This window comes from Falco biarmicus, chromosome 16 (assembly GCF_023638135.1).
Source record: "Falco biarmicus isolate bFalBia1 chromosome 16, bFalBia1.pri, whole genome shotgun sequence".
Classification (NCBI taxonomy): Eukaryota; Metazoa; Chordata; class Aves; order Falconiformes; family Falconidae; genus Falco; species Falco biarmicus.
The window spans coordinates 2,152,287-2,180,286 of NC_079303.1; the positions used below are offsets into that span (position 1 = coordinate 2,152,287).

Below are 28,000 nucleotides of genomic sequence, written 5' to 3' on the forward strand. Positions count from 1 at the left end.
ATTTGGGTGTAGAGAAAGGTAAATAATACTTCACCCTTTGTAATGAATTTGTTGTAAGACTTCAGTGCTGTGTAGCAATTAACACCACCTTTGTCCCCTTTTGCCAAAAGCTGTGATCATAAAGGAATATTGGCCAAGCATTAGGTAGTAGTGGTACTGTATTAATAATCACATCACAAAGTTGCAGTCCTGTTATGAAAGTCTCTGCATGATGACAGGCTGACTCAGCAGTCAAATAACTTGTGAAAGGAGACTTGCAGAGCTACCTGAAATAGCACGTACCTGTGCAGTCTCTCCTAGTTACATGTTCTTGCCAAAGCCAGTGTCAGAAACTCTTCTTCCTTCTAGAAAGTAAAATCCTGTTTAATAATGCAAAATGAGCCTCTGGAACTGCAGCATTCTGCTTAGAGGTCCTGGAGGAGGGTGTGGATAATGAGCTCTTTCTTTACAGGAAAAATGCTGAATTGGTGCCTCCTGATAAAGGCCACTTCAGCTGTCTAAAGGATCTCCTGATTTTTAAAAGAATTGCTTAATAGAAAGTAAATTTAGCTAGAGGATTGGTTCACTACTGGCTAATTTAACCCATATCCAGACAAGCAGCATGATACATACTTTTTCTGTGGGGAAATATAAAGGGATAGGGAGGCACCAATATATTTTCTTCTACTTTCCTCATAAATAGCATAACCAGAGCTAATGATGAGTTCATAAATTACTAGTTTGGTAAAATTAACCTTTTCTGTAGAAGTAATGTGTTTACAATGTCTGTTTTTTGGGGGGAACTTGGCCAGACTGCTGATGAAAGCCCCTCTGATCTTAGGTTTCTGATCCTAACATCCCCTCTCATTCCAACGTGACAGTCAGCTAGCACTTGTGGACCATCTTTTGTCAAGGTTAGTACAATTTTGGGTCCTTGGCTTTTGGATGGCCTTGCCATGTGAATTGTTGCCTATTGAATATTGAATACTGAAAAATTCCCAGATTTCATCTTCGGTCCTGTAGCCCAGACTGATCCCATCTGTATTCTGAGGAGCTGAATTGCCTTCCAGTGCTTGTTTTTTACCAGTATCTGCATAGAGGAGCTGGGACTTGTAATCTAGACAGCGCAGGTGAGATGAATCCAACCCCCTGTGCTCCAGGGTAAATAGGGGGTGCTTAAGCACGCAGCCCCGCTTTGTCCTGGAGAAAAAGCAGGCAACCACTGCTGCATGGCAGGGATGATACCTACAGGAGGGACTCCGTCCAGCCTGCAGCATGGAGAAAGGCAGATCAGCAGCGTGAAAATCAGACTGCAGTTTTGTGAGACGAGAACAGCTAGCAGCTGATCCCTGCTACAGAGCCTGACATCCTGATTTTGCTGCCACACATTCCCCAGAGAGGCTCGGGCAGCTCACAGCTACGATGGAGCCCTGGATGTGTCTGTGCGTGGTGGGAGGAGAGGCCAAGGAGCAGTGGTTTTGAGGGTCGAAGGACATCCAGCTTTCTGGAGAAAGGGGTTATAACAGAAGAGCAGAGATGAGGAATACATCCTGTAGTCTCAGGTCTAGAAGTAATGGGGAGATTTTTTTTATCAAGACCTTGCTAGCCCGCACCCACAGAAATGGTGACTGGAATTCCTTTGCAGCAGACTGGTGACCGAACTAGGCTGGGCTGTAACACAGCAGAGCAGAGTGGGCTTTCACATGGGTGTGTTTCAGGAGTCTGTTACAGGGAGATAATTACAGGTGGTGTAAGTAACTGCAGTCCTGGGACTTGCCTATGTCTCATTTCATCACCTTTCGTGGCCGTTTACTCCTCCTGTGCCTTGTTCCAGTTCTGCTTTGTGGTCACGATGTGTCCTCTGGCCCAAGCAGAGACGGCGTGCTGGCCTGCTTATTTTTTGGCTCCACTTGTCGGAGCAGAAAAGAGGGCTAGGACATTTCAAGGGCAGCTGTTTCATGAGCACAGGCCTGAAATTGAGAAGTAAAATAAATGACTGTTAGTCTTAGAAGAAGCATCGAATATGGTCTGTTGCTGAAGTTCAGCATTTTTGTCTGTGATGGCCAGGGTTCTTTTTTCCCTGGCTTTTGCCCACAGAACAGCCTGAAATGTGCAGCTGTTAAAAATGATGTTAATCTGCTGATTGCTCCTCAGCGTGGGAATGTTCAGTCATTGCATCAGTTTTGCTACTGAACACGCAAATATAGTAATACCCTTGTGAACTATAACTGGAACAGGTCATATGTATCCCAGTGTCAGAGCAACTAGAGAGCTAGTCAGCAATTTACTGTGAGGATAGAAAACTACCTGGGATCTGATGCTGAAATAGCCAAAAGAAGCAACTAAAAGGGTGAAGAAAATGGAATAAAGGTAGAGAAATGAGAGCACAGCTCTGTGTGAATCGTCTCTGCCTTTGCAAATAATACAGATGAAAATTTATTAGTCATACTTTCAGTGGCAAAAGCGTGTATTACAAGAACTGGGAAATGAATGCAGCAACCAACTAGCTCTCACAAAATAGCACTGTGTCCCTGACCCGTGTGTTGGGACGTAGTAGTTTGCTCCATGAAATCAAAGTTTTCAGAAGGAAGTAGAGCTCAGCAGCCATAAAAATAGCAGAACTGAACCTCGTGCCTAATGCTCATCGCAACCAAGTAGCGCGAGAACAACGTGCAAGTCTGGTGGCAGCCTGCTTTTGTGACAGCAGTAAGAAACTGCATAATTAGTGATTGCTGCTACCATATAATGCTTCTTGTATGTAAAGTTTTGTCAGCGTAGCTTTGAAAAACAGATTAGGCAGGCCAAAATAGCAAGGCCATATTTAGTAAAAAGAAGGGTTTCCTCAATAAATGTAGTTGTGGGTCTAGAAGGTGTAGGTGGAGCCCAGCACTGTGGCTCACTGCTGGTCACATTTCCTGAAATTAACCTGTGACTCGACATGATGCTGTAGGATGTCCTGTTAACTGTCTTGATTAAGCACGTACTCCAACTTTAGCAATGTTTCTTAGTTTAATAATCATTGACATTGTTTTTCTCTAAGTGCTATCTGGTTTTATAACTGGAATGACTGGAGTTCCCACTCAGGGTGTTCTGATAACTTCGAGAAACTGGAGTGAAAGGTCCACAAAGGAGGCGATTAGGGAAAAGGCAGGAAGAGAGAAACTTTGCAGGCAGTGGCTGCAGCAGCAGAGTTTCTAGTAGGACTGGAAATTAGCTGGGTGGATTTTACAAGTCTCCCAGTTCATGTGCAGTTAGTATCATCTGCTAATTCAACATAACTGGAACAAATAATGGAGGGGGAAAAACAGAATAAGGAAGCTTTAACCTATGTGAAAGCTAGTTAATTTCTTCTTCCTCTGCGTGAGTGGATTAAAAATCATGGCGTTGCATAATCTCTAGCCATGGAAAAGGTTACGTCTGCCTGGAATGTTATCTGCTGTAGCAGTTGGTAGTTATGAATGAGTTCCCTAATCCATTGACATAAATGTTCTGGCAGGCGCTTGCAAACCTCCTTGTTGTCTAATGCTTTTCAAGAAGACTGCCCTTCGTCAGGTGTTAGTGACTGATACACGCTTGGGAGATGGAACTTCACGATAGCAAAGGCCTTTTATACAGATACAGTTTTTAGGAAAAGACTCTGTGTGTTGGGAAGGGAGTCTTTGGAGGTTTTAAAAAAGTTTGTCGTCTTGTAACTTTGTTCAGGAGGCCAACTAATGCATATCAAACAAATGTATGTTATTTAAATTTCAGTAAGTGCTGATTTGCTGTTACGGTTTGATTTGTTAAATCTATAGAGTCTCTCTACTACATACGGACATAATCTTTTTTCTTCTACAGGCTGTTTTCTGTAGGATCTACTTGTTCTTTCTCCTTTCAGACGGACCAAGTTGCAAATATGAAAAAATCATAAGATCATTCAGTGATCTTCAAATCAGATGATTCAGGTATATTTGTGAAATGGGGTTAACTTTAATGTAAAGCACCTCAAAACCTCAAGTTTTTGCCCATATCCACATTTTCTATGAGATCCATTCTTATGGTGTGTAGATTTGCTAATGCTTGAGTCATTTTGGACTAGACAGGTTTTAGCTTTTACTCCTAATGCTGCTTATCTCTGAACTAAGCTGTACTGCACAGCCATTTAAAACCTTCTTTTTGAGTATGATCAATATTTTTCTCCACTAGTGCAGCATCCAAATTAATGGCTTTCGATCATGTGCGTTTCTTGGACATGTGCGAGCAGCAAGTGGGAGAGGAGGTGGTAAACAGCTGGTTTTGAGATGGTTAGCTCTGAACGTCCTGCACAAGATACTGAAGTGAAACCAGTCTAATTATGTCTGTTACCTAGTGTTGGCTGAGCAAGGGGGAAGCTGGATTTCTGTTTACTGGTAGTTATAAAGCTGTGGAGAGCTTAGTGCATTAGGGCTGTGCTATATTTAAAAGGTACCCTGTCTGTCAAATGTCCCTATTACAAAATGTTCTTTGCCAAGATCATGGGGTGGGCCTCTCCTAAAAGCTCAATTGTTTTCAGAAAATTGGTTAATATGCCATGGCTGTGGCATCTGTACATGTCTTCACTTTGTGCTGTTAAGTCATTCCAAGACCATTTTAAAGGTTTTGTGGACAGCTACATGAAATGTCATTTCACCACTTGTAGAGTGGAATTACTGCATTTCTGAAAGATGAAACTATTATTAATGCAAAAAATAGTCTCTTCTCCAGTCTCTCACCCTGTCTGCTGCAGACGCTTAGTGCTATCTTTAATTAGGAGACTGTCACGGCTGAATTAAAAATAACAATTCAAAACCTTCTGTGAACTCGGGCCAGCCAGATTGACAGCCGTGAGACTTAAAGGCTTTACTTATCCCCGGAGCAGCTGGAGCCCTGACAAACAGCACACCAGCAGCCTCGTGCTGCTCCCGCAGTGTCCCACGGAGGGGGCTGGAAGAAGCATTCACCCAGTGGTGCTGAGCGTGCTGAGACTTCTGCTGGTTTGAGGTTTGGTCTGCATTTACCACCGAGAGGTTCACTTAGTGATGGTGGTTTTGTGTCAGTGTCTCGTCTGGTTGACAGCCAGATTGACAATGGCAAACTCGTTTCATGCAGTCCACGTTTAGAGCACGAAAATGTCACAGTTTTGGTCACGTGTGATGGGGATTGAGTTGAAATCCTAGGGTTAGGGCGAGCTGCTTTGTACATTAATAGACACTTTAATTAGCAAGCTCTGCAATAAGACCTATCTTCTTGTTCAAGATTTATTAAAATTATGCATAAGCTCTGCTACTGGCATATGCTAATTTATTTGTGAATCTCTTGGATTATTCAGTAGCAGAGTTGAATATTCTTCATAAGGGTAGCCTTTGAAGACTGTTTCCTTGAAATAAATAGGTTTTTAAAAATCCTGGCCTTTCTTTTGCTTGTTGTCTTTGAGATAAACACTTATGAAACCAGCTGCAGTTTTGGCTAGAATATTGATGGGTTGCTTGCTTGTCAGATTAAAAATGAGCCGGAGTGGACTGTTCTGGAATACATTTCAATTTTAGAACTTTCCACTTTCAAGAGCAACCTTATTGAGGGCGCAAATGGGCACCTTTCCTCTGCACGAACACCTCATTATGTGTGTTGAAATAGGCATCATCTCTGCTTTTTCAGTTTTGTATTTTTTTTTAGTGGTATTTTCCCTTTTTTAAACTCCCACAAAATACAGCTACAGTTCCTGGCTAATTTTGCTGAAACGTGACACTAGTCAAATATTTTTGTGAAAGAATTATTAGTCACATAAGAAAGAATGTAATGGAATATTCTTAGAAAGTGTTATAACTGTGCTTGACATGTAAAATATTTATCCAGGCATGTAAACAAACCAAGAGGTGTCTTGCCAATGTACCACCATAAACCGTAGTTATTTTGAAATCTTGAGCAAGATGTTTTTCAGTTCTTGAAAATAAGGTACCAAGTTCTCTACTGACATAAGTTGACAGAGTGCTAATGGTTGGCTTTACCTAGCTGAAATTTTAGCCTCCGCTCTTGTTTCCCTAAAAATAAGATGTGTTTTCCCAAAGAGCTGTAATTGTGCTAAATAAAACCCTTCTATTTTGGTTTCGGATTACTGTAGTATTACTTGCAGAGTTTACTCATGTGACTGCACTCTAAAAGGTAGGCCTTATGTTTGTTTTGCTTAATGTGAATCACGCAATTTGCTTGATTCTGAGAACTCCATCGCTTTGACACTGAGAGTCTTTGCTTTGCTTATGCCTCTGCTTGTACGGAGCCCTTCGGCTCGACGGTACAGCTGTAGCTTCGGTGGCTTTGTCTGAGCTGGCTTCCAGCCACTTGCTCTGCTGTCGTGGTGAGATACAGCAATGCCTCCTGCTGATGCAGGGTAATCACCCTGGCCGGGATCCCCTACCAGCCTGCCTCGTACCAAAGTTAGGTAAAGATCTCCTGTGCTGTAGTATGACACTTGAGTTTTGCAAAGCTTACTTCTGCTCTTCCACGCTGGACACAAACTGCTGCTGAACCTTTAATCAGTGTAGCACTGCCCGGCCCTGCAGGTCGAGGGGCTGGCTTGCTATGCTGTGCCCCCTCCCCATTCCCATTCTCTCTTCCCATTCCCATCCCCCTCGCACAGCCCTCCCTTGCGCCCTGAAACAGAGGTGTATAGGTGGATCAGAGCTTATTCCAGTACATCAATAAGCACTGAGCTCCTCCTGACTGTAGTACAGGTGAACCGCTCTTTCAAGACTGGAATATTTACTTTCAAATTTAATTGCATTCATTAAACAGTGTGCAGCTTCCCTGTCTTGGGTGGTGGTGGGTTTTTTTGGTTTTTTTTATGTGGTATGCTGTGTTATTCTGAAATCTCTTCGGTGAATAGCTACTGTAACTGCCTTCAACTTTCAAAAATCTGCCATCTATTGTTAGTTTTTCAAGCCGCTGCCATGTAATTGGTTAAAAATGAATGGCAGTTGGAGTTGTAGCAGATGAGCTGGGAATGAGTGAGCAGTTACTTGTTGGGATTCCTTCCAGAGAAGGAAGGTGGAGTTTTAAGCTGCTCACAGCCTTTCTAAATAAGAGTCAGAGCAAGTAGGTGCTTTTTGCTCTGGGTGAAATACCAACAAACCTTTTGTAGGAAACTAAAAGCTCAGTAAGTGAGGAGAGAATATTTCTTTTTAGTCTGGATATTCTCTCTACTTATGTTCTGCTGTAAAATAATCCACTCATATTAAAACTGTTGTGTATTTCAAAATACTGATTAATAAACTGATCCTCCTCTCAAGAGGATCCACACCGGACAGTTGCTATGCTAATATAATAAGTAGGGTAGTTTATTTAGCCTTTATGGTGCTGCAGGCTGGGTGTTGGTGTGGGGGCCCTGTGTTGCAGGCCGAAATCGCAGGTGATGGTGGCAGCAGCTCTGGGTACTGGGCTTCAGGCACTGTCTGCAGGTTCTGGCTCTCCTAAGGCCACTGGTGGAGGAGATGGGGAGGGGTTTACGGTGGGTTCAGCCCCTCAAGTGTGAGCTGAACTGTTAACTTATACCCTGCTGTCTCCCCCTTGCTGATTTTTGGGGTGAATGCTCTACTGCATGCTTTTAAAGTGCAACAAGCTGCCTCGATGTTGAGCACTGTGTGCTCAGGGGGGATTTTCATAGTCCTGAATGATGGAACCTGCCTGTTGTGGCTTAACCCCAGCCGGCAGCTAAGCTCGCTTACTCTCCCCCAGTCGGATGGGGCGCAGAATCAGGGGAAAAGGTAAAACTCAAAGGTTGAGGTAAGAACAATTTAGCACTTGAAATAGAATAAAATCAATTAGAAGGGGGGACAAAAATCCAAAGGGAATGGAAAAAAGTGATGCTCAGCACCTGCTGACAGATGCTCAGCCAGGCCCCAAGCAGCAATCGCCCGGCTGCAGCTAACTGCCCCCGGTTTATATACTGAGCTTGATGTTATGTGGTATGGAATATCCCTTTGGCTAGTTCGGGGCAGCTGTCCTGGCTGCGTCCCCTCCCCATTTCTTGTGCCCGTCCAGCCTTCCTGCTGTCAGGGCCTGAGAAACGGAAAAATCCTTGACTTAGCGTCAACTAAAACCATCGGTGTGTTATCGTGAGTCTCACGCCAAATCCAAAACACAGCACTGCACCAGCTGCCAAGAAGAACAAGTGACTGTCCCCACTGCATGTCCCTCACCCTGTGTAGACATGCGCCTTAGTGACGAGAGCCTGTTGCTCTTCCTTTACGTTCTCCACAACCTCTTCCACAGGCTACAGGTGCGTTATTGCACCTCTTTCTGTATGGACTACATAATCGGGCGTTAAAAGATTAAAAGCTTGCCCCCAAACCAAAAGTAGTAAGTGCTTGTGATATAGTGTATATATGTACAGTACAAACATGAGATAGTAAATTAGTGACAACTTGGTTTTACTATGTTGGATTGTTTGGATTGGTTTTAAGGCATTTTTTCATTAATATGTTCAGGTGCAATGTACTGTTAAGACTTTTAAAACTTGTCACTACACACACATGCTTTATCACTAGCATGAGTCAGGATGAGAATGGTTTCCTACTTCAGGCTCTATTTGCATTTAAAATAATATATTATTGGTGATATGTGATATATTTAATTCTGTTGATCTGTGAAACTGTGTTTGGAGCAATCTCTGAGCAATCCAGATATATCTTAGGGGAGAGTGTCAAGAACAACAGAATAGACTGATTTAATATTTGAATTTGTAGAGGGTAACATTTCCAGGTGACATAAATGTGTAATGCCTCTGCAATGCTGTGCATAGGCACCTGAGCGCTGAGAGGAGGTGGTACTTCCCTTTGGGACTCATTAGCAATGTATCTTGCAGGCACTGACATGGCAAAATAACTTATTTTATCCTCAGTTGATGTAAATTTGTTTGTCTGAGGTCTTCTGGACTTGGGAATCTGTATGCAGGTGGTTATGCACATATTCGGAAATTCTGCTGGTTGATGCCTTTCTGCCTGCGTAAGGGGATGTGTGGCAGATGAGTGGCAGGAGCATATTTATTCATCTGCCATTAAAGGTTTAGTAGCACACTGCCTTTTCTGCCACACAATTCCTGCAAAAACAGGCTGAACTGGGAATCTCAGGGGGGAGAGATTTGGGGGGGCTTTTTCTGAAAAGAGGAGGCTTGAAACAAAGCTGTTTGTTAACAGTATAGATTTTTATATTCAAATGTTTCATGAATCAGCTGGGGGGGGTGGGGACTTTTAAACTGAAATATTTATATGAATCAGACATCTGGGCTTTGGGGGAGTGACCATTACTGCACAAACAGTTTAAACTCTGAAGCTTTGCTGTGACTTAGTGCTTCCCTCTATGAAAGGAGGATTTCAGGATATTGGTGCTGGTAGCACTGAGAACATATGAGCCGCCAGTAAGTAAGGAGCTGTGTTGTCTGAGAAGGGGGTGCTTGGCAGAGGGTTTGCTCTAGAGTTATGCTAGGAACTGTGGGTGATTATTTCTGTTCAGAAGTTGTGATGGGTGCAGGTATATCGGACTTGGGGTTAGAGCTTTCTCAGAAATGCTGTTGTCCTTGTGCTTTTTTTTCTTTTTGTATAGCCTATAATTGAAAAGCTTGACTTCTTGTAGTGTAGGTACAGGAACTGACACTGTGTGAAGTTGAAACCAAGTTAGATTTAACTGCCTAAGAAGAAAAGATTGAAAAAAGTAAATACCATTTTAAAATCTTAAGGGAGAAGGTAGGTCTTGCTTTTATGCTTTGTTAAAACTTTTTATTTTCTGAAAGCTTTGTAAGTAGTTTTGCAGAAAATGGTGGAACAGGCAATGCAAACCAAAACTTAGTTGTCTGCTGCTATTGCTCCTGCTGGCAGATTTTTACAGAAGTATTTGTAGCTTAATCTAACACAGGTGAAGACAAAGTGTAGCTCAGGTGTCACCTGGCTTAAAACTTTATTTAGCTTAGTATTCTGTATTTTAGTAGGGAACATTTGTTTTTCCTGTCTCTAGAGGAAAATATCCTGCTCATATTTGCAACAGCTCATCTTTTACCAGTTTTTCACCAGTTTTACCCTGATCAGATCTGCATGCTCCATCCTTCTGCCTAGAAAGGAGGTATATATTATATGTGGGCATGGCCAGCTTTATTTAAATTGCTGACTGAATTTAATCAGATAGCACTAGCAAAACTGCCATTACTGTAGTGTTAAGAAGCTCTATTTGATCCTCATAAAGAAGAACTATCATTTTTCAGATGACTGTCTCCAACCCAATAGTGGAAATAGCCTTTATAGGTTACTTGGTTGTGGTCTTTAGTACCTTGAGCCTCGCAGGGAGGGAAATAGCCCTAGCAAAACATTAACCTGTTGCCTTATTCAGAAATTTTGTTCCCTTTTGAAACACCCAGTGATAGGACATTATGTGATGCACTTCATCTAGCTAGTTGATGAGGCTGCCACAGTGTAACCTTCCTATTTTGGAAAAGCCTGTAATAAGTTACTTCAAGTTAATAAATCGCAACAATTTTTCTGCATATATTAGTCTTGGTGATTGTAAGTTGGCAAAAGAAATGATGCTGTCAATGTGGGCTGATGGAAAAAGAACGATGTGAGCTTGCAGCGCATAAACCTAGCACTGGCAGTTACCAGAGGACCCGGTGAACCACGGGTCTTAAATCAAGGTGTAGATGTACAGTGTTAAACCATTAAAACCATATTGCAAACTGTAGCTTTGAATTGCATTTGTAGAAACAGTGGATTTTTGTTAAGACTCAAGTAAACGAGTAAGTCTGTAAACTTTGCTAACAGTGAAGCACTATGCACAGAATAGGAGAAAACAATCAAGCATTTCATCAGCCTTCTTGCTGTCTCTTGCCAGAATTTGCAGGCTGTCCTGCATTGCATCAGTCCTGTGGGACATTATTTTCCATCCATAACTTGAAACCAGATGGAAGATGAATCCTCTGTATATTGATAGACTTATTTCATAGCAAGGGAAAAGCCTTCTGTAATGTGTCTGTGCTAGTTCAACCTATAAATCACCCTTTTATTGTCTGGTTATGTTTGTGTTCAGAAAATGAAACAAGGATCATTAGTAGGTATGAGAAAAGCATGTTACTGGCTCTGGGTAGATTTTCTATCTGATGCAGGGTGAGTGCACTTCTATGGTGTTCTCCTGTGGTACAGGCTTATCTACAGGTGCCAGCGAGTGGCCAACCTCTGACCTGCCAAGTCTCACGTTGCCTTGAGCATCTCGTTTGATTCAGCTGCAAAGGGCAGTGCCTGGGGCTCAGACCCCTGTCCTAGAGGGGATGCTGGTCCAGGGCAGCCTGATGACACCAGCTTCCCTGCTTAGGTGAAGCTTCACATGTGGCCCCTCACCTCTGGAAGAGGGTAAAAACTGATCTCCTAGGGGAGTCTTATGCTTAAAAGAGAATAGTAAGTGGGGAACCACGTCTGTACTTGACAACTGGAAAAATGCTTTTAAAAAAATGAAAACCAAAGCACCTACTAATGAATGAGGCCTTCTGAATCTTAAAATGTTTTAAGACTGCAGCATTTGGCTGAAAGCAGGGGGTAAGATTTAAATGCAGGATGTGTCATTGCTTTGGAAGTGCCTTTCTTCTTACGTAAACTGTGCAGTACTGACAATGGGAGCCCATTGCTCGCTTTTATTTTTGACTAGATAAAGGACAGATAGGCTTGGGTTTACTCCAAGCAACTTGTGAAAGGCAGCTTCTTGCATTTTGAACTCTAGGGGAGTTTGATACAATTTTTACAGAAGATGTGTTTTAATAGGCAGTTTTTACACTGTGTCTCTTCCAGTTTGCTAATGGTGCTGTGTTTCTCTCTTACTGGGAAAGCAGAAGGGAACAAAGCAGAGCACTTATTAGACTAATACAGGAGGCTTTGTCTAGACCAGAGCAGGCGCAGCCTGGCAGGTATTTTTGCAGTGCCCTTCTACGCCGTTTCCTTTTCATGCTTTCTCCATTTTAGGTTTTAAAATCCTCAGGGACTTCCAAGTTACAGGTGTGGGATTGAACAGAAGCTGGGGCCAAAATTCCTAGGGCGTGACTCCAGTCTCATTCATGCAAATTCAAACCTGCTGTTTTCAGTGGATTACCTTCATATTTACAGGAGGAGACCCCAGATCTGTTTTCAGTCATTATTAAAGCACACTTTACTTTTTGCCTTTCTTTCTAACAGTTGGGTTACTCTCGTTCTGCACAGCCCTCTGGAATGCTTCCCTGCAACTGGGGAATTTTTATTGCCACTGAACTGAGCTGGCAAGCAGTATGGTGGGGTTTTTTTCTCTTCCTCCCTCTCTCCAGGAAAGTATGCATCTGATGATCAAAAGCAAATAGTTTTAATGAAAATTAGAAAGTTGGATTGCTGCTTACTTGCCGATGTGATATTTTTTCATAGCCAGTTTGATCACTGCCTTTTTATTTCACCGAATTTCAAAATTGTGTAGGCTGCGCAAGAGCAGCCCAGTTGAGGAGATGGACGTAGTGGTGAGTACTACACGAGAGAGGCCAGGTTTACTCAGCGTGGTGCAGGACTGATACAGCTCGAAATCCGCAGGTTGTGTACAGCACAGCCTGGGCCAGCGCATCTCTCCTGGCTTGGGTATCTCTGTGGTTTAGATGTACCCTGTAGTGGTTCACTAACCCTTACGCACAGGAAAGGCTTCTCGTTATTTATCTTAGGACTGTGAGATTTCCCTTTGTCTCTCCAGAGGACAAATTGAATCATTGCAAATTTGTTTTTCTGCTTTTATGTTTATAGAAACTTTTGGCATGTTCCAAGGATAGCTTTTAAGAAATTGTGGTGGATTGGTCTGGGATAGAGTTAATTTTCTTCATTGTAGCTAACACAGGGCTATGTTTTGGTCTTGTGCTAGAAACAGTGTTGATAATACCGGTATGTTTTAGTTATTGCAGAACAGTGCTTACCAGAGCAAAGGCCTCTTCTGCTTCTCACCTCACCCCACCAGCGAGCAGGCTGGGGGTGCACCAGAAGTTAGGAGGGGACAGATGACCCCAGCTGACCCAGGGGATATTCCATACCGTATGACATCATGCTCAGCATATAAAGTAGGGGGAAGAAAAAAGCAGAGGAGGGATGTTCAGAGCAATGGCACTTGTCTTCCCAAGTAACTGCTAGGTGTGGTGGAGCCCTGCTTTCCTGGAGGTGGCTGAACACCAGCCCGTCAATTGGAAATGGTGAATGAATTCCTTGTTTTGCTTTGCTGGCATGCCCAACTTTTGCTTTAGCTATTAAAGCGTCTTTATCTTGACCCATGAGTTTTCTCATTTTTACTCTTCCGATTCTATCCCCCATCCCATCTAGGGGGAGTGAGCAAGCAGCTGTGTGCAGCTCAGTTGCCAGCTAGGGTTAAACCACAACAAAAATTAAAGCGTGGCTAAACTTTTTGAAAGGCATGCAATTATATTAGAAATACATCTTGTTCTAAAGTAGTAGACTGTAGAATTAGGTCAGGCACACCCTGCATATGTGTGTTTCCTGCTTGCTCATATTTCTGAGAATAATTGTACATGAGAATGTTTTTGTAGATTTATAGGAGTGTTGTCACCTTAAAAATGAGTTGTTTGGAGTTTTATTTTAAGTCATTGTGGTTATGCTGTGGTTTAGGAAGAGGGGAAGATTGCTAACCATCTGATTCACTTGCTCAGTGTGCTGGTCGTTCTTCACAATTCACAAACCAAATGGTGAAATAAGGTTATTCACTTCTGCTCCCTTACGACTTGCTTCTTGTCGTGCCAGATGACAGTCAAGCAGTGCATAAGCTGTCCAATGTTACAGTAAAGGGCTTTACTCTTCAACAGATTCTGACAGCTCAGCTTTTCATGATTTTTCTTTGAAGTTTCTGTGAAGTTCTGCAACCTTGATACCTAAAATATTTTGTAATGGCTCTTTAAAAAAAAAAAAAAATCCCAAGGATAAGGAACAAGTAATATAATAAAAAGTTAGAAACCTGCAAGTCTGTACTGATGCTTTTGATATCTTTTGCTTAATAAAATATCTGACATCTAAATGGATTTTCTCTGCTGGACATGTATTTGAGTTTCTTTTCTTTGCACGCATCACCGATGTACTGTTTATGGTGGCCTCTACGAGTTAAGCCATTCGGCACTTTCCAGTAGCTGGATGAGAACTGTATACCTTGGGAAGTGGGTTTGGACATGCCACATATTCATTAGGGTGGGGAAGGATAACGTGCTGAAGATCATCCCAGCCTTTTTATATTCCAGTACACTTCCTTCTTTCTTAAGAATTACGTAGAACAAGGATTAGCCTCTTTATCTCTGCAAAAGGTTTGTAGCATCAATTGTTTGTGCCAAAGATGCAATGCAAACTGTTCCCACTTTGTGTTTAAAAAAAATTTTTTTTTTAATGTCCTTCCCATGTTTTTCTCTCAACAAAAGTGTTGGCTCTAAACAACTTCAAATAAGGATGACTTCACCGTGACCATCAGCGCATGGTTTGGAGAACAGAGATGCTTGTTCAGTTGCATAGCTCATTTTTAACATTGTTGATGTTCTGGAGGGAGGAGGGACTTAAATGCTCCAAGTTAGGCAAAACCAACAGCCAGAGTCAGATGTGAATTTTGATTTTTGACTGTAATACTTCCTTTAAAAAAAATAATCAACCAACCAACCATAGCCTGTTTAGGAGCTCTTTCTGTGATTTTTAGTGCTGAACGTGACACTAGGCTCTTGATATTCACGAGTTCCCAGCTCCCAAAATACAGCTGTCCACAGGCTGTGCGTTTTCCAAGTTTTCTGCAGACTGGTCCCTACCTGGTCCTTCAGGATCTGAGCATGCCAGCAAGTCAGGGTGTTCATTTACTGCTCGTGATTGGTTCTGTGGTACCAGCCAATTCATGCTTACCAGAGGGTAGAAACATGCATGGAAACAGACCTCAAAAGATTGTAACCTGCTAGTATTTGTCCTGCTAACTGCAGGGTAATTGCTGGTGCACAGCCAGGGCGCTTGAGCAGCAAACGTGCAAAAAGTCAGCGTAACACCTTGTTAGTTAGTGGCCCTGATGCTCTGGCTAGTGCAGAAGATGGTGTCTCTTCTGTGTCCCTGTTTTCTCTCATAAAAGACTTCCCTGCAGTGCTTCCCAGGGCTGTTAGGAGGAATGAGCCGTTCATATTTGTAAAAAGCTTTGAAGATGAATAGTGCTAATTATTATTTATAGGTATTCATTCTCACCATAGGTAGTTCACCTTGATCCTGGGCATGAAAGAGACCAGGACATTTGTAAGCTGGTCAGGCATGAGTGTGGCCTTCTGAAGTCTTTATGTACTAGTTTTCCTACTGGGTTGTATGTGTGATTGCAGTGTATTTGTCATGTTAAATGACTGGTTTGGACATTTATTCTCCCAGCCAGATGTGCTAAAGGAATCCTTACTCATTTACCTCAATTCTGCTGACACATGTTGTGTAGGATTTGGGCATGCCAAGAGGGGACAGAAGACAGGAAAGCACCATTAGCTTGGCCTGAGTCGGATTATCAGCAGGGCTGAACGTTCAGCTTCCCGTAGATTTAATGAGGAAAGTCAGATTTGATGCTCCTAAGAGCCACCCCAGTTGTGAAGAGCATCTGTTTCTGAATCTGCCCACGGCTGCAGTTTTTGGCACCTTTCGCTGGTGCTGAACTTAGCGTAACAGAAAAGACTGAGGAGAAAGGTGTCAAACAGCTGGGGCTTTTTTTTTTTCCTAAAAATCCTGTTTAGCAGATTAAGCATGAAAAGGCGGGGGGAATGATCAGGGGAAATTCATGTATTGTAGTTCCTATGTATCTGATGATAGTTGTGTAGCTTCTGAGATACTGTAGTAGAGGACTCCGCGGAATGGCACACAGGGTCTCTGGAACTGTGCATGCATTTAATTCAGAGCTTATGGTGACGAGCAAAGATGGCAACATTCATCAAACCCAATTTGATTGTTGTGAAAATTCAGTCTGCAAGCATTTCACGCTATTTGACATCACTTAAATAGGGTTATAAGGCAGGCCGCTTGTGAAGTTACGGAATGTAAGTGTCCCTTGATAAAATTAATGTTTGCCTAGATATGAACAACTTACTGATCTGCTCCATGCCTAAATTCTTCTCTCTGCAAAGTAACGTATTAAATAGTCAAGAGGTTGTTCAGGCAGTGCAAGGGGAGTTTATCGGCAGAACTGCAGCAGTGGAGCACTCTTGAAAGAAAAGAGGCCTAAGAAGTAAATTTTATGCTTATCAAGTTTTCTTAATAGAGTTCTTGTCAGCTCACAGGGCAAATCTGGTTCCCAAGTGAGTGTGTTAGCATCTCAGTTTTATCAGGAAGCTTGTTTCAATATATAAAAGCTGGCGGGGGGCGGGGAGAGTCCCTGAGACACAACCCAGTATTTGTGTTCTGACAACTAGCTAGTCTCAAAAACTACTCCTCTTAAGGGCTTTCCCAAGGTGATAACATATCCATGCAACGAGGATATTTTTTTTTCCCCATCTCAAAACACATTTGCTTAAGTAAATCAAACTGCAGTTTTAAAAACGGTGTTTGGGCAGTCGCCAAATTTTCAAGCATTTTGGTCAAAAAAGTATAGCGTAATTACGTTTGGAATTCAGTGAATGTGTTTGAAAGCACAGTATTAGTTGTATAAAATATTTAACACTTGCAGTCTGGAAAATCCCATTTCCTTGCAATAATTATGATAGGCTATATGAAATAGGGGAATGGTTGACTTGTTCCATTTGATATTGACAATTCTGGAATTGATTTAAAGGCTTTTTTTTTAATTTTCCTTCCAGGGTGTTGTACCATATGTGCGTTTGCATATTTATGTTTACTTTAAACAGTATTTTCTCCATGTTTACTCATTTATATAGGTCGTTCCTGGAATAGGTTTATCCTGAAGTTGTGAGTGGGGCAGTTGGCGTGTTCTGCTTCGGTGCAGCGTGCTCCGCACACCCGCATCCCACTGCCCAGCATCCCGCCTGCCCTCGCTGCTCTGACATGTGTAAGAAGAGGGCAGGAGGTTGCACGGGTTTTTGCACGGGTTTTTGCACAGGGAGTTTGCGTTGCCCTTCGCTCAGGCAAAGAGGGATGGATTTGTTCACCTGTGACCAAATGCAAGGCAGCATTCACAGGGACTGCTGAGGTTCTGGTGGGACTGATGAGTGGGGTCTCTCCAGAATCCAGGCAACCGGTGCAGTGGGTGCAAGAAAACAGCCTGGAAAGTTTTTTTTTTTCCCTCGGGAAAGGGAATTTTCTCAACCAGCTCTGGGTGTTTGGTGAGAGGAGAGGTTGCATAGCGATGCACTGCGTGCTGCGTTTGCTGGAGCTAAGGTGACTCTCCCGGGCTCCTCGCGTTGCTGTTCCTGCCAGCCAGCCAGCACCTTTAAAAAAAGAGGAAAAAATACAGTAGCTTTTCACATGGTTTTGCTGTGGCCAGAGATCTTCCTTCTGATGAATGTCACATGGTGCATAAGCAACAGATTTTCTAAAAATAAAACAGATACAATAACGCTGGCAACTTAGTATTGGTTTTACGGAACAAGAGGAAGGAATTGTTAATCCTTTTTCAAATTTCTAATTAAGAATGAAATGCTTACACTGACTGCCAGTAACGATGGGCTTGAAACCCACCACTGAACTGCTCATTAAAGGCCTTCGTCCTCAGCGGGTCCTGACCAGAAAACTCGCCAACTCTTATTTGGCATTTTGTTGTTTTATTAGTGCTGTATTTTATCGGGTTTGCATCTAGCCGTGGCAGTGTTCTGCTGTGCTTTACAGAGGGCACCTGCGGGCCCTGGAGTCTTAATTCAGCCAAGAAAAGGACACAGGGCAATTGTTCTGCAGGGGGGGAAATTGGGAAAATTTATTAATGAGGAAATTGGTGTTTTATGTTTGAGAGGGTGAAAGGAAAATACTTCAAGCCAAGAAAGGAGAACAGTTTCTTGTCCAAGGCAATAGCAGGACAAAATAAATGGTGAAGAGAGAATGAGGGACCGAGATCTGTTAGGAGATACAAAGGAGTGAGGCGGATCTGAAAGACAGGAACAGGGAAGAAGAATTTCACTTAAGAGTAAGGTGGCCAAACAGCAAAACCAGAAGATGTCTTTCTGCATATGCTGAAAGAGCATTTAAGATTGGGATGGCATCGGTTGAGGCATTGTGTGTCAGGCCAAGCCAGGGTACGATGGATGCAAGGCTGCTGCAGTCGTGGCTGTTCTATGCGATATGAGTATTTCTTGTAGGACTATATTGGGTTAAATACTGAGACAGCAGAGTGATAAATCAAGAAGGGAGACCAAACAAAAGCAATGACTGGGAGCAGGGAACCTCCTAGTCAAACCTCAAGAGTGGTTAGGAGGCAATGCCTAAGCTGTTAACTGGGAAAATGTTATATTTTGGGCTATAGACATGTTACAGAGCTCATTTTGCCAGTGCTGGGGAATCAAGAGAGATATAAACATTTTTAAAGGGCTCTAGTGGTCTGGAGGTCAGGCAATTGCCCAGGAAGGTATTTGCAGATCACACGTGTGATCTAGTGACATCAGTGGCTTTAGACTTAATTTTAAAAAAGCAAAAGGTTATAGACTAAATAGATCCCTGGTTACTTTAAAACCTTTTTTCCCTTCTTCCTAGGTAAGTGTAGGGGCATAACTAGCATCACAAGCCTTTCTGAAACACAGTTAAGTATCTGAAGCAATGCCTTCTGAGCCTGAGGGACTTTGCTTGAAGTACCAGGTACAGGGATTTGACCTTCGTTGCTTGAGAGTTTCTTCCAAAACAAACAACCTGGTATTTTCTCTCCTAGCTCTTCTCTTAGGAAACGCAACCAACTCCTCACATCACGGAGGCCCAGCATGAATGTTAATTCTGCTGGTGGGACAGACTGGTCAAGAAATCTGGAGTCCAGTTGCTCTGTGGAAAACGTAACGGTAGCAGTCCATGAGTCAGAAGAAAGTAATGTGGTGCTAGGAGGTCACAGCCCTGCTGCAGTTCCCAGGACTGAGGGTAAGGATAATGTCTTTACCTTATAGAATCTTTACAGGAGATACTTTTGTGTTGGGGTTTTTTGGGGTTTTTTTTTGAGGAGTGATATATTTTGGAAAAATTTCGGTATCCCAAGGCAGTGTGCAGTGGGAAGTATGTACCCTGCCTTTGTCTGGCTGGTGTGAAGGACAAGGGTCCACAGCAGCGTTTAGGTTCTTGCTGTCTTGACAAGATCATCGCACAGGTATGCTCTGGCCGGCCAACTTGCAGCTTCTTCTGAGGTTGTCCTGGGACAGTCCTGATGAGCTGTGTGCCCACCATGGAGTGGGCATCAAACACTGCTGGCTTGAACCACCTCTGGTGTGGTGCGTGCTCCTGCTCCAGCTTTCCTGTGAGAGCAGTTATCAGTGCTAGGAATCTGTGTCTGTATTTCTGGCCCTCTACAGTTCCTGTGCTCCTGCTCTTTACACGCTGAATCTATCCTGCTTTAACGAGGAGATTTAACCATCATGGTTCATCGGGGAATTTTTTTTTATCCAAAATCCCACTGCCGGCTCAATTTGAAAACACAGTCTAGTTTTATGTCATGTAACGTTACCCTGACAGTTATGTATATTGATATCCTTTGTTATGGTATTGACTTAGTTTTCTCATTATGTTTTTCAATAAATGATATCTTACCCTTGCAATGTTTGTGTCTCTCAGGTTTAGATTCTGAATGCCGACACACTGCTTGTCCAGTAAATCCGCAGATCAATAGCATGTTGTCTGCTCCTGAAGACACGCACAACTGTCACTTCCAAGATGGAAATAAGAGACAGTCAGAATATTTTAATACGCAGGAACGCCATGGATGCTGCACTTTGTCTTCAACCAGCAATTCACAAACAGCAGCTCCAGAGAAAGTGACGCTTGTGGTAGATGGCACACGCTTTGCAGTGAATCCACAGATTTTCACTGCTCACCCTGATACTATGCTTGGAAGGTGGGTGATTTCCACTATTTTCAAGATACATCAAGGGGTCAAATGTTTGCTAAAATGGAGCAAACCCCTAATGTTTGTTTTGCGATCTCATCTGTATGCACAAGCAAAGCAAGGTTGACCTCTTTCAGAACTTGGCTGTGAGGCCTTGAAAATGTGACCAGATGTAGAGAGAGCTGGTAGGTCTGCAGATAAGATTCTCCCTTCGGTCCTCTTCCTTCAAACAATAATTAGCTAGACATGGTCTCCTTTTGCCTTCTCTTCAAGTGTTTGCCTTGTTTGTAAGTAGTACATCTGTTCACAGCTGATAACCTCCCTTCCAGAATGGGGAAAACGATAGTGCTTCATCCCCCTCCTGCTGTTATCTTTTGATACTGTCCCAAAAGAGAAGTTACTCGGCTCCCTGTAACGTGGCTTAAAGGTTGGAGTCTATTCCTGCAAGAAGCAGCACTCATTTTCTGTACCGCCAGCACTTTCACCCATCTCTGACCAAAGGGAGACAGTTTCTGTTGGGTTACTGACCCTTGCACAGGTCGTTGTGTAAAAGAAGGGGTGAAAAAGCATGCGGTGATTGTCGGTTAAAGGGCTTTATTGCCAGGGTATTTTCTGACCCAGGGTTGCACGATCTGTTTCTTTGGGCTGTGGCTTGTTCCGTACAGTAGAGTAGCTATAGTGACAGAGTCCACCTACAGAAGGACTTAGCAGAGACAGCTCTTGTGCTTATTTACTATGTAAGAGGTTGAAGTAGAGGTTTCAGGTTACTGTGTATATGTGTCACTGCTGGTTTTGTTTAACATCAGTGCTCCTGTTGGCCTCTAGCATGAATGCATTTAAATATACTTGTGCATTTATATAGATTTTTATCTGTTCAGAATGTTTGGACCAGGAAGAGAATATAATTTCACCAGGCCAAATGAAAAGGGAGAATATGAAATCGCAGAAGGAATTAGCTCAGCTGTGTTCCGGACTGTGCTGGTAAGGAGATGTTTGCAGATTTTAAAAAAAAAAAAACCAATCTGTCACATGTGCAAAACTGAGCCGTCTCCCAGGCAGCTGCACACCCTCGGGACATATTCTTTTATTACTGGTTTGCATTGTGATTTTCTAAAAATTATAGTAGACTTCGGTATGAGTGAACATCGCAGATATTTGCTTATGTTGCCTTTTACCTTTCTTGAGTAGTGCAGTTTAGTTCCTGAGCTGTGTCATGATCTTGTGGTTGCACATAAATGCATATTGCATATAAGATGTTATGAAACCCTATGCCATGGGAAAAGTTTTAACTGGAGCTCACCATTTATCAGACCCAAGAGGATCTGCATAGAGACATAGGTTCTCAGACAAGTAGGGCTGTTTTTACTGCTCACAGAGCTATATATAGCCTCTGTAACTCTCAAATATTTGTTAACAAAACAAAGAACTAATTAAAAATTATCAGAGTCCCAAGACATTCTTAATTTTTCTCTCCAAAACCTGTTCTTTTATTTGCAGGATTATTACAAAACTGGAATCATTAACTGCCCTGATGGGATTTCCATCCCGGACCTTCGAGACACATGTGATTACCTCTGCATAAACTTTGATTTCAACACAATCAAATGTCAAGATTTAAGTAAGTATAGAGAGAAATCAGCTCTTAGATCGTGGTGTTGAGCCCTCTGATCCTGATTCAGTCAAGTTCTTATTAGCGTGCTTTAGTTTAAGCATGAAGTTAGGGACGCCGCTGTGACTCACTTTAAATGCGTTGCCTTTAAACAGCTTTGGTTTTTGTTGCGTCAATCCAAAGTGAAGTGATTGAATCATGCAGAATGCAGGCACACTACTCGAAAAAGCAAACTGAAATTGTAAAAATTCTGGCCTCCTCGTGTGACAGAGGCCGAGAGTTTGCTCTCACAGCCGAACAAAGTGAAGGCTAAAAGCAGGGTTATAACTCCTGTCTAAAAATGTACCAGAGAATCATGAATAATTTAAGCTAAAGGATGGTGGGCAGAGCAGGAACCAAAGATACCAAAGCTGGAAAGTACCAGAGGGTTCCTAGTCATGAAGGGATCGCATTGAGAACAGCTTTTTGCTGGGTATGCTGGCAAAAAAGTACTTTTAACATAGGCAGATCTGTGAAAGGCACTATACTGAAATGGGGTATATCATAGCACAGGCTGTGGGTAGCATTTTCTACCTTGTCCTCTTGATGAGTGATCACAGAGAAGGCACAAAATGTGCTTTCATGGACAGAAGTTGCTGCTGCAAATTGAAGTCTCATAATGAATTAAATTATTCAGTCTATTGCTGTTTCACTGTATTGATTGGACCTTGGTGGGTTTTTTTAATGGTAATGTAATGGTTCTGCAGTGTAATTTGCATTCCATTTGAAATGCAGTCCAGTACATTGCTTTTGCCAATTCTGGAGCTGAAAGCTGTTGATGCATCTGAACATATGTTAAGGATTTTGTGCTCTTGAGTTTATCTGGAAAGTGTAGAGCTGGGCCATGTTTTCATACTGTGTAAGAAAGCTCATCATATGATTTATGTCTCATTAGGTGCTCTCTTACACGAGCTCTCCAACGATGGTGCTCACAAGCAGTTTGATAGCTACCTAGAGGAGCTAATTCTGCCTATAATGGTGGATAGCGCAAGGAAAGGGGAACGTGAGTGCCATATTGTTGTGCTGACAGATGAAGACACCGTGGACTGGGATGAAGATCATCCACCTCCAATGGGAGAGGAGTACTCGCAAAGTAAGGGCTCTGCACTGGGGCTCCTGGCTCTGTGTTCAGCATGCACTCAGACATCTGGCCATAAGGAAAGAACCCATTCCCAAAGAGCAGTCTTCCTCCAGGAAGAGGTGCTGGCACATGGAGGCCCGTTTTGTACTTTCCTTCTGAACTGGCTGCTGCCAGAGGCAGGGTACCTGGCTGTTAGAGCTTTGGCCGGCCTGCCTGCGTTGGTAATGACAGCACTCACTGCATCTTTCCCTTTTGTTTGTTGCCTCCTCCTTGGCCTTTTCCTGGCTGCCTAGTGAGTGAATACTCTTTGGTTTACCCACCCATCGCCATCCAGCCTGTAATATGCATCACTAGTTTCCCACCAGGGAAGTGCAGGTAATCCCAGTGATGAGAACAGACACCTGAAGTAGATCGTGGAAACCAGACCTGGGTTTTGGCACTCCCACAGCTGAGAGACATCAGAAACAGGGAGAGGTTCTACCTTGTAGATTCTAATCAGCCTTTTTATTTCCCAAGTCCTTTACAGTTCCAAGCTGTACAGATTCTTCAAGTACATTGAGAACCGCGATGTTGCAAAAGCAGTATTAAAGGAACGGGGCCTGAAAAATATTCGCATTGGCATTGAAGGTAAGGTATTTCTTCAACAAAGGAAACTGTGAAACAGGTGACTTCAGAGGCAGTAAAGCCTGGTTTCCTCTGGACTCTAGGTGCTTCCTGTTTTGCTTTGTGTTTTACTAGGCATTTATTTTCATGTGACTAGTAGAAGCTGGGCATGTTCCTTCACCTCTATCGTGTTACAGGGAAATTAGCCAGAAGACTTAAAAGTTAAGGGAAAGTGAAAGATATGTAGCGTGTACCAGTAAGCCTTGTCTCTTTAGGACCAAGTAAACAGGATGCAGGAGTCAAACACTTCCACTTGCTGATCCAAGAATTCCCTTAGGGACCTTAGAGAATGTTGTGCTATGTCCTGGGAGACTGTCTCATTTTTATGGTAGCTATGTTTGCTCACAAAATGGCTAACGCTGTGCAGCCATTGATCGTGACTACAAACAATTCTCTTCATAGAGTTATTAGGCTGGAAAAGACCTTAAAGAGTCCAGCCGTTAATCTGGCACTGCTAGGTCCACCACTAAACCATGTCCCCAAGTGCCACATCTACACGTCTCTTAAATACCTCCAGGGATGGTGACTCGGCCACTTCCCTGGGCAGCCTGTTCCAACCCAGTTAGCCAAGGGCTGCTGATAAATGATGGAAAGTGGCCTGGTGAGCAGTTTGTCAGCTCCCTCGGTCTGCTGGGGTGGATCCCATCTGGCCCCATAGACGGGTGTGTGTCTGAGTGGTGTGGCAGGTCCCTGACCATTTTCCCTTGGATTATGGGGGCTTCATTCTGCTCCCCATCCCTGTCACTGTTTCCCCTTGGATTGTGGGGACTGGGTACCTGGAGAACAGTTGGTCTTCATTCTACTAAAGACTGAGGCAAAGGAGGTGTTAAGTACCTCACCCTTTGTCACTGTGTTTCCCCCTGCATCCAGTAAAGGTTAGAGATTCTCCTTAGCCCTCCTTTTGTTGTTAATGTATTTATAGGAACATTTTTAATTATCTTTTATGGCAGCTAGATTGAATTCTAGTTGGGGTTTGGCCCTCCTGATTTTCTCCCTGCAAACCTCGCAACATCCTTGCAGTGCTCCTGAGTTGCCTGCCCTCTCTTCCAAAGGTCATAAACTCTCCTTTTTTTTTCCCTGAGTTCCAGCCAAAGCTCTGTTCAACCAGGCTGGTCATCTTCCCCACCAGCTCATCTTCCAGCACATGGGGTCAGCCTGTGCCTTTAAGCTTTCCGTCTTGAAGAATGTACAGCCTTCCTGGATTCCTTTGCAGGGGAAAAGGGAATGTTTTTTGCAAGCCAATAATGGTTAATGTGGAATGTGAGCATTTGTCTGCCAAGTCCTGGCTGATCCCATAGTCACTCCTACCTCCTACTCCTATCCTTCTGGGATCCTGTTGTCCCTTTGTGCAAGTTAGAGTTGTGTAGTGCAACTGACTGGCTGTCTGTGTTTCCAGGGTATCCCACCTGTAAAGAGAAGGTGAAGAGGAGGCCTGGTGGCCGATCCGAAGTGATATACAACTATGTTCAACGGCCGTTCATCCAGATGTCATGGGAAAAGGAAGAGGGCAAAAGCCGTCATGTTGATTTCCAGTGTGTTCGGAGCAAATCTCTAACAAACCTAGTCTCTGTGGGTGATGACGTTTCGGAGGACCATGAGGTTATAATGCATCACCCCCCACAAGTAGATGAACTGGACAGGCTAAACGCACCGTTCTCCCAAATGGCTGTTAACGATCTACCAGATTAGTCGTGGCTCAGGGTGGATAGTCCTGCTTGGTGTGGGAACGTCTCAGCATAGTTTCATCCCCGGTGATGGAACACAAACTCCTGCAAGGTGCTTTATCCTCGTTCATGCTCTTATTACATTGTCATATTTCAAGCATGTTAATAAAGAGCCACACACCATAGTTTAACTGTGCAATCAAAAGCAACATAACCTCAAACAAAAAGAAATTATGCTGTTTGTTTCTACTACAAAAGCTTCCAGATTGTTGGATGCTGAATATTTTAGCTAAACTTCTAAAAGAAGAGCAGAGGTATTTAGAAACATCTTGTTTGACATGAGAGAGGAAAAGTCTGGGCCTGTCAAGACAAAGCTTTCATTTACCATTAGGCACTTAGCTTTGCGTTTGTGATAATCAGTTACAAAGGACCGAACATCAAAGCAGGACAGATGATCCTCTTTCATCAACCAGCAGAAATGTAGCACAGTTGTGACAACAGAATCCTGAGTGTGGAGGAGTCTGTTTACACTGCCACCTGGCTTTGCATCCAGCATGTTGTACTGCTGGTCTGGGGAAGGATGAACTAATTCAATAGGAAGCATATGCCTGTCCACAGGAATTTCCCGTACATACTTCTCTGTAAGATGGAAGCATTGTTTTTAGGGATGTTGTCTGTTCAGTAAAACAAGTAGATCATGCGGAAGGAAAAAGCAAAAAAAGAAGAGACTGTAGTTGATACCTTACCAACAAAGTAAATCTGTTTAGTAGCCTAGTAGATGTAAGAAGCTTTCTAGTGGTGACTGTGCATGCTAAAGACTTTAAGTTGTCTCCTCCATCCCCCTGCTAAGATGAAAAAAGCCAGTGGGAGGAGCTCCCAGTACAGACAGTTTGCTACCCGAGTAGAATCCTTGATCTCGTCAACCTTAGTCAGTCAGAATTCCTGTAGACTCTCCAAGGAGCACTCTACCGTTGGCAGCTTTAAAAGGTCAGCTGCTTTCTTCCCAGTTTGGAACTGACTGGACCATTTTGCTGTCAGGCAGGTAAGAAATACCGATAGTAAACCAGCCTTCAGTAGAGAAAAATACACGTACCTGGGAACAACTCCCCTTTGCTGCTCTGAACGTTATCCTAGTCTGTGGTTAAGGCTCTGTTCATTTTGGATTCGGGGCCCACAAAGCTGTAAGTAGTGACACACTCCAGGCTGGTTTAGCTCAGTTACGTGGAAGTCTCGCTGGTCCTGTTCCTGCAGCATGGAGTTATCTGTAGGCTTCCTTAACCCCTGATTAGCACGGTGAATTCCTGATGGCCACAACAGAGCCGCACATCAGGCAGAACGAGCCTGCCTTGCAAAGCCATCATTTCCAGTGGCTCTGTAGAGGTGCAGCGTACCCAGAGCGGAGTACTTAAATGTTCCCTCACGAGGTTCTTAAGTGACCTTCTGCTCTTGCAATTGACTGCTGCTCGAACCTGTACCACTTACACGTTGAGTTACCTTTGCAAAACAGAGGTAGGTATCGGTCTGCCTCTAGAAGGTTTAATCCCTTGTTGTCAGGGTTGTATCATCAAGCAAATTTTTATTATCCTTAGTCTTGTCTGCAAAGTGTGTGGTAGAGTTAGCATTGAAGATTGCCGTTAACTGTTTGCTGCTAATGATGTTTGGTTTTTTCAGTGTAAGTAATATGACAATATCGAGCACGAATTTTCCTGAAGATTTACGAGTATTGTTGTAGTTACGAGTAAGAAAATCTCTGCCAAGGCATGTACTTGCTGATACATTTAGTTCCCATTTGTATGGATACAGGTTCCATTCTTTGCAGTGTTTCTCTTTTTGCTTCTTTCCTAAGTGCAGTAAATGGGTTTCTTCTTTTTATAAGTGCCTATGGGAAGATTTCCAAAAGCGCTTTAGGACCTCCTGAGAGTCCCAGGGGTTCAGATGCCCAGGTCCGCCTGACTATTTTTGCAAATTTCTCCCTGTGTGTCATTGGATCAGTATAGTGAAGTGTCCTTCAGTATCTGCACAGAGGTGGTGTGCAGTCACTTACCATTATTGCTCTAGATGAATTTCTATTTTTGTAGTAGAGAAAGGAAGACATATGGACCGTTAACCTTCCAGCTAAGGGCCAGACCAACCCCATTACTTGCCTTGGTAACGAGCGGTTCCCACAAGTCAAGCAAAGGCACTGGTGAGGCTGTCCGCCCAGCAATGATGGAGCTTGCCCCCCCAGCCCCATGGATTATTTTTGTGTGTGTGTGTATATTTATTTTTACAGCAGTGTAAGTTTTAAGTAAATGTGTATTGGTATTGACCAGCTGCCTTGGAGCTGGAGTTTTATATGTGTTCCGCTCGAAGGACCTGAAGTGTGCGTGGTGGTGAGCACCACCCTGCAGGACTGTGTCAAGGCATCATCTGACTTTGACAACACTTGATGGGATCTGACACCTAAGTACCGTACTCAGCCAGAACAGATCCCACCAGCGTCTGTCCCTGAGCCCAGGGTCAGCTAAGGCCTCTTGAAGGATTTGGCCAGTTTATTAAAAATAGTGATCGCAGGCACTTAACTGCAGCAGGCTGTTGCCTGAGAGCTAAGGCCTGTCAGTGCCTTGTGGGAGCTTGTTGGTTCTCTGTGTGATCAACTGGACCTGGAGCTATTCAGCCTCCACGATTTCCGTGCAGTTTTTACCACTCCCAGTTGTTTATTGGCTTTCCCAAGAAAATAAAGATTAATTCAGGATTTAATTATATTTTTTTTTTAGTAGAGTGAGTCCCATTGGAATACGAAATCAAATTGAAAAAGTACACATTTGCCTTCCTTCTCTCATGGTCACCTACTTCAGCTACAAGGTCAAGTTTTGTCTTATTCTAGATATACTGAACTGTTACCCCTGGTGTGTTTGAACTACAGATGTATGGTTTCTTTTCTGTATTAAAGTATAAATTATATTTGGCTTGTTTGGCTCTTAAAAAATGTTTTACATGTGGAATAGA

At 43.1% G+C, this 28,000-nt stretch overlaps 1 protein-coding gene across 4 annotated transcripts; it reads left to right on the forward strand.

The window, feature by feature from the left end:
• The first annotated feature begins 800 nt into the window (after positions 1 to 800).
• On the forward strand, positions 801 to 27,955 carry KCTD20 (potassium channel tetramerization domain containing 20). 4 transcript variants are annotated; one of them, XM_056362020.1, is made up of 8 exons: positions 801 to 893; positions 18,802 to 19,001; positions 19,686 to 19,965; positions 20,835 to 20,937; positions 21,454 to 21,574; positions 22,500 to 22,697; positions 23,202 to 23,312; positions 24,745 to 27,955. In XM_056362020.1, exons 2-8 carry the CDS (start codon positions 18,851 to 18,853, stop codon positions 25,035 to 25,037), a joined length of 1,257 nt encoding a protein of 418 aa, XP_056217995.1. In that variant the 5' UTR covers positions 801 to 893; positions 18,802 to 18,850; the 3' UTR covers positions 25,038 to 27,955. The 4 variants fall into 4 exon arrangements, with proteins under 4 accessions (XP_056217995.1, XP_056217997.1, XP_056217993.1 ...); XM_056362022.1 differs by lacking the exon at positions 801 to 893 and adding an exon at positions 6,038 to 6,135; XM_056362018.1 differs by lacking the exon at positions 801 to 893 and adding an exon at positions 9,269 to 9,385.
• The last annotated feature ends 45 nt before the right edge of the window (positions 27,956 to 28,000 follow it).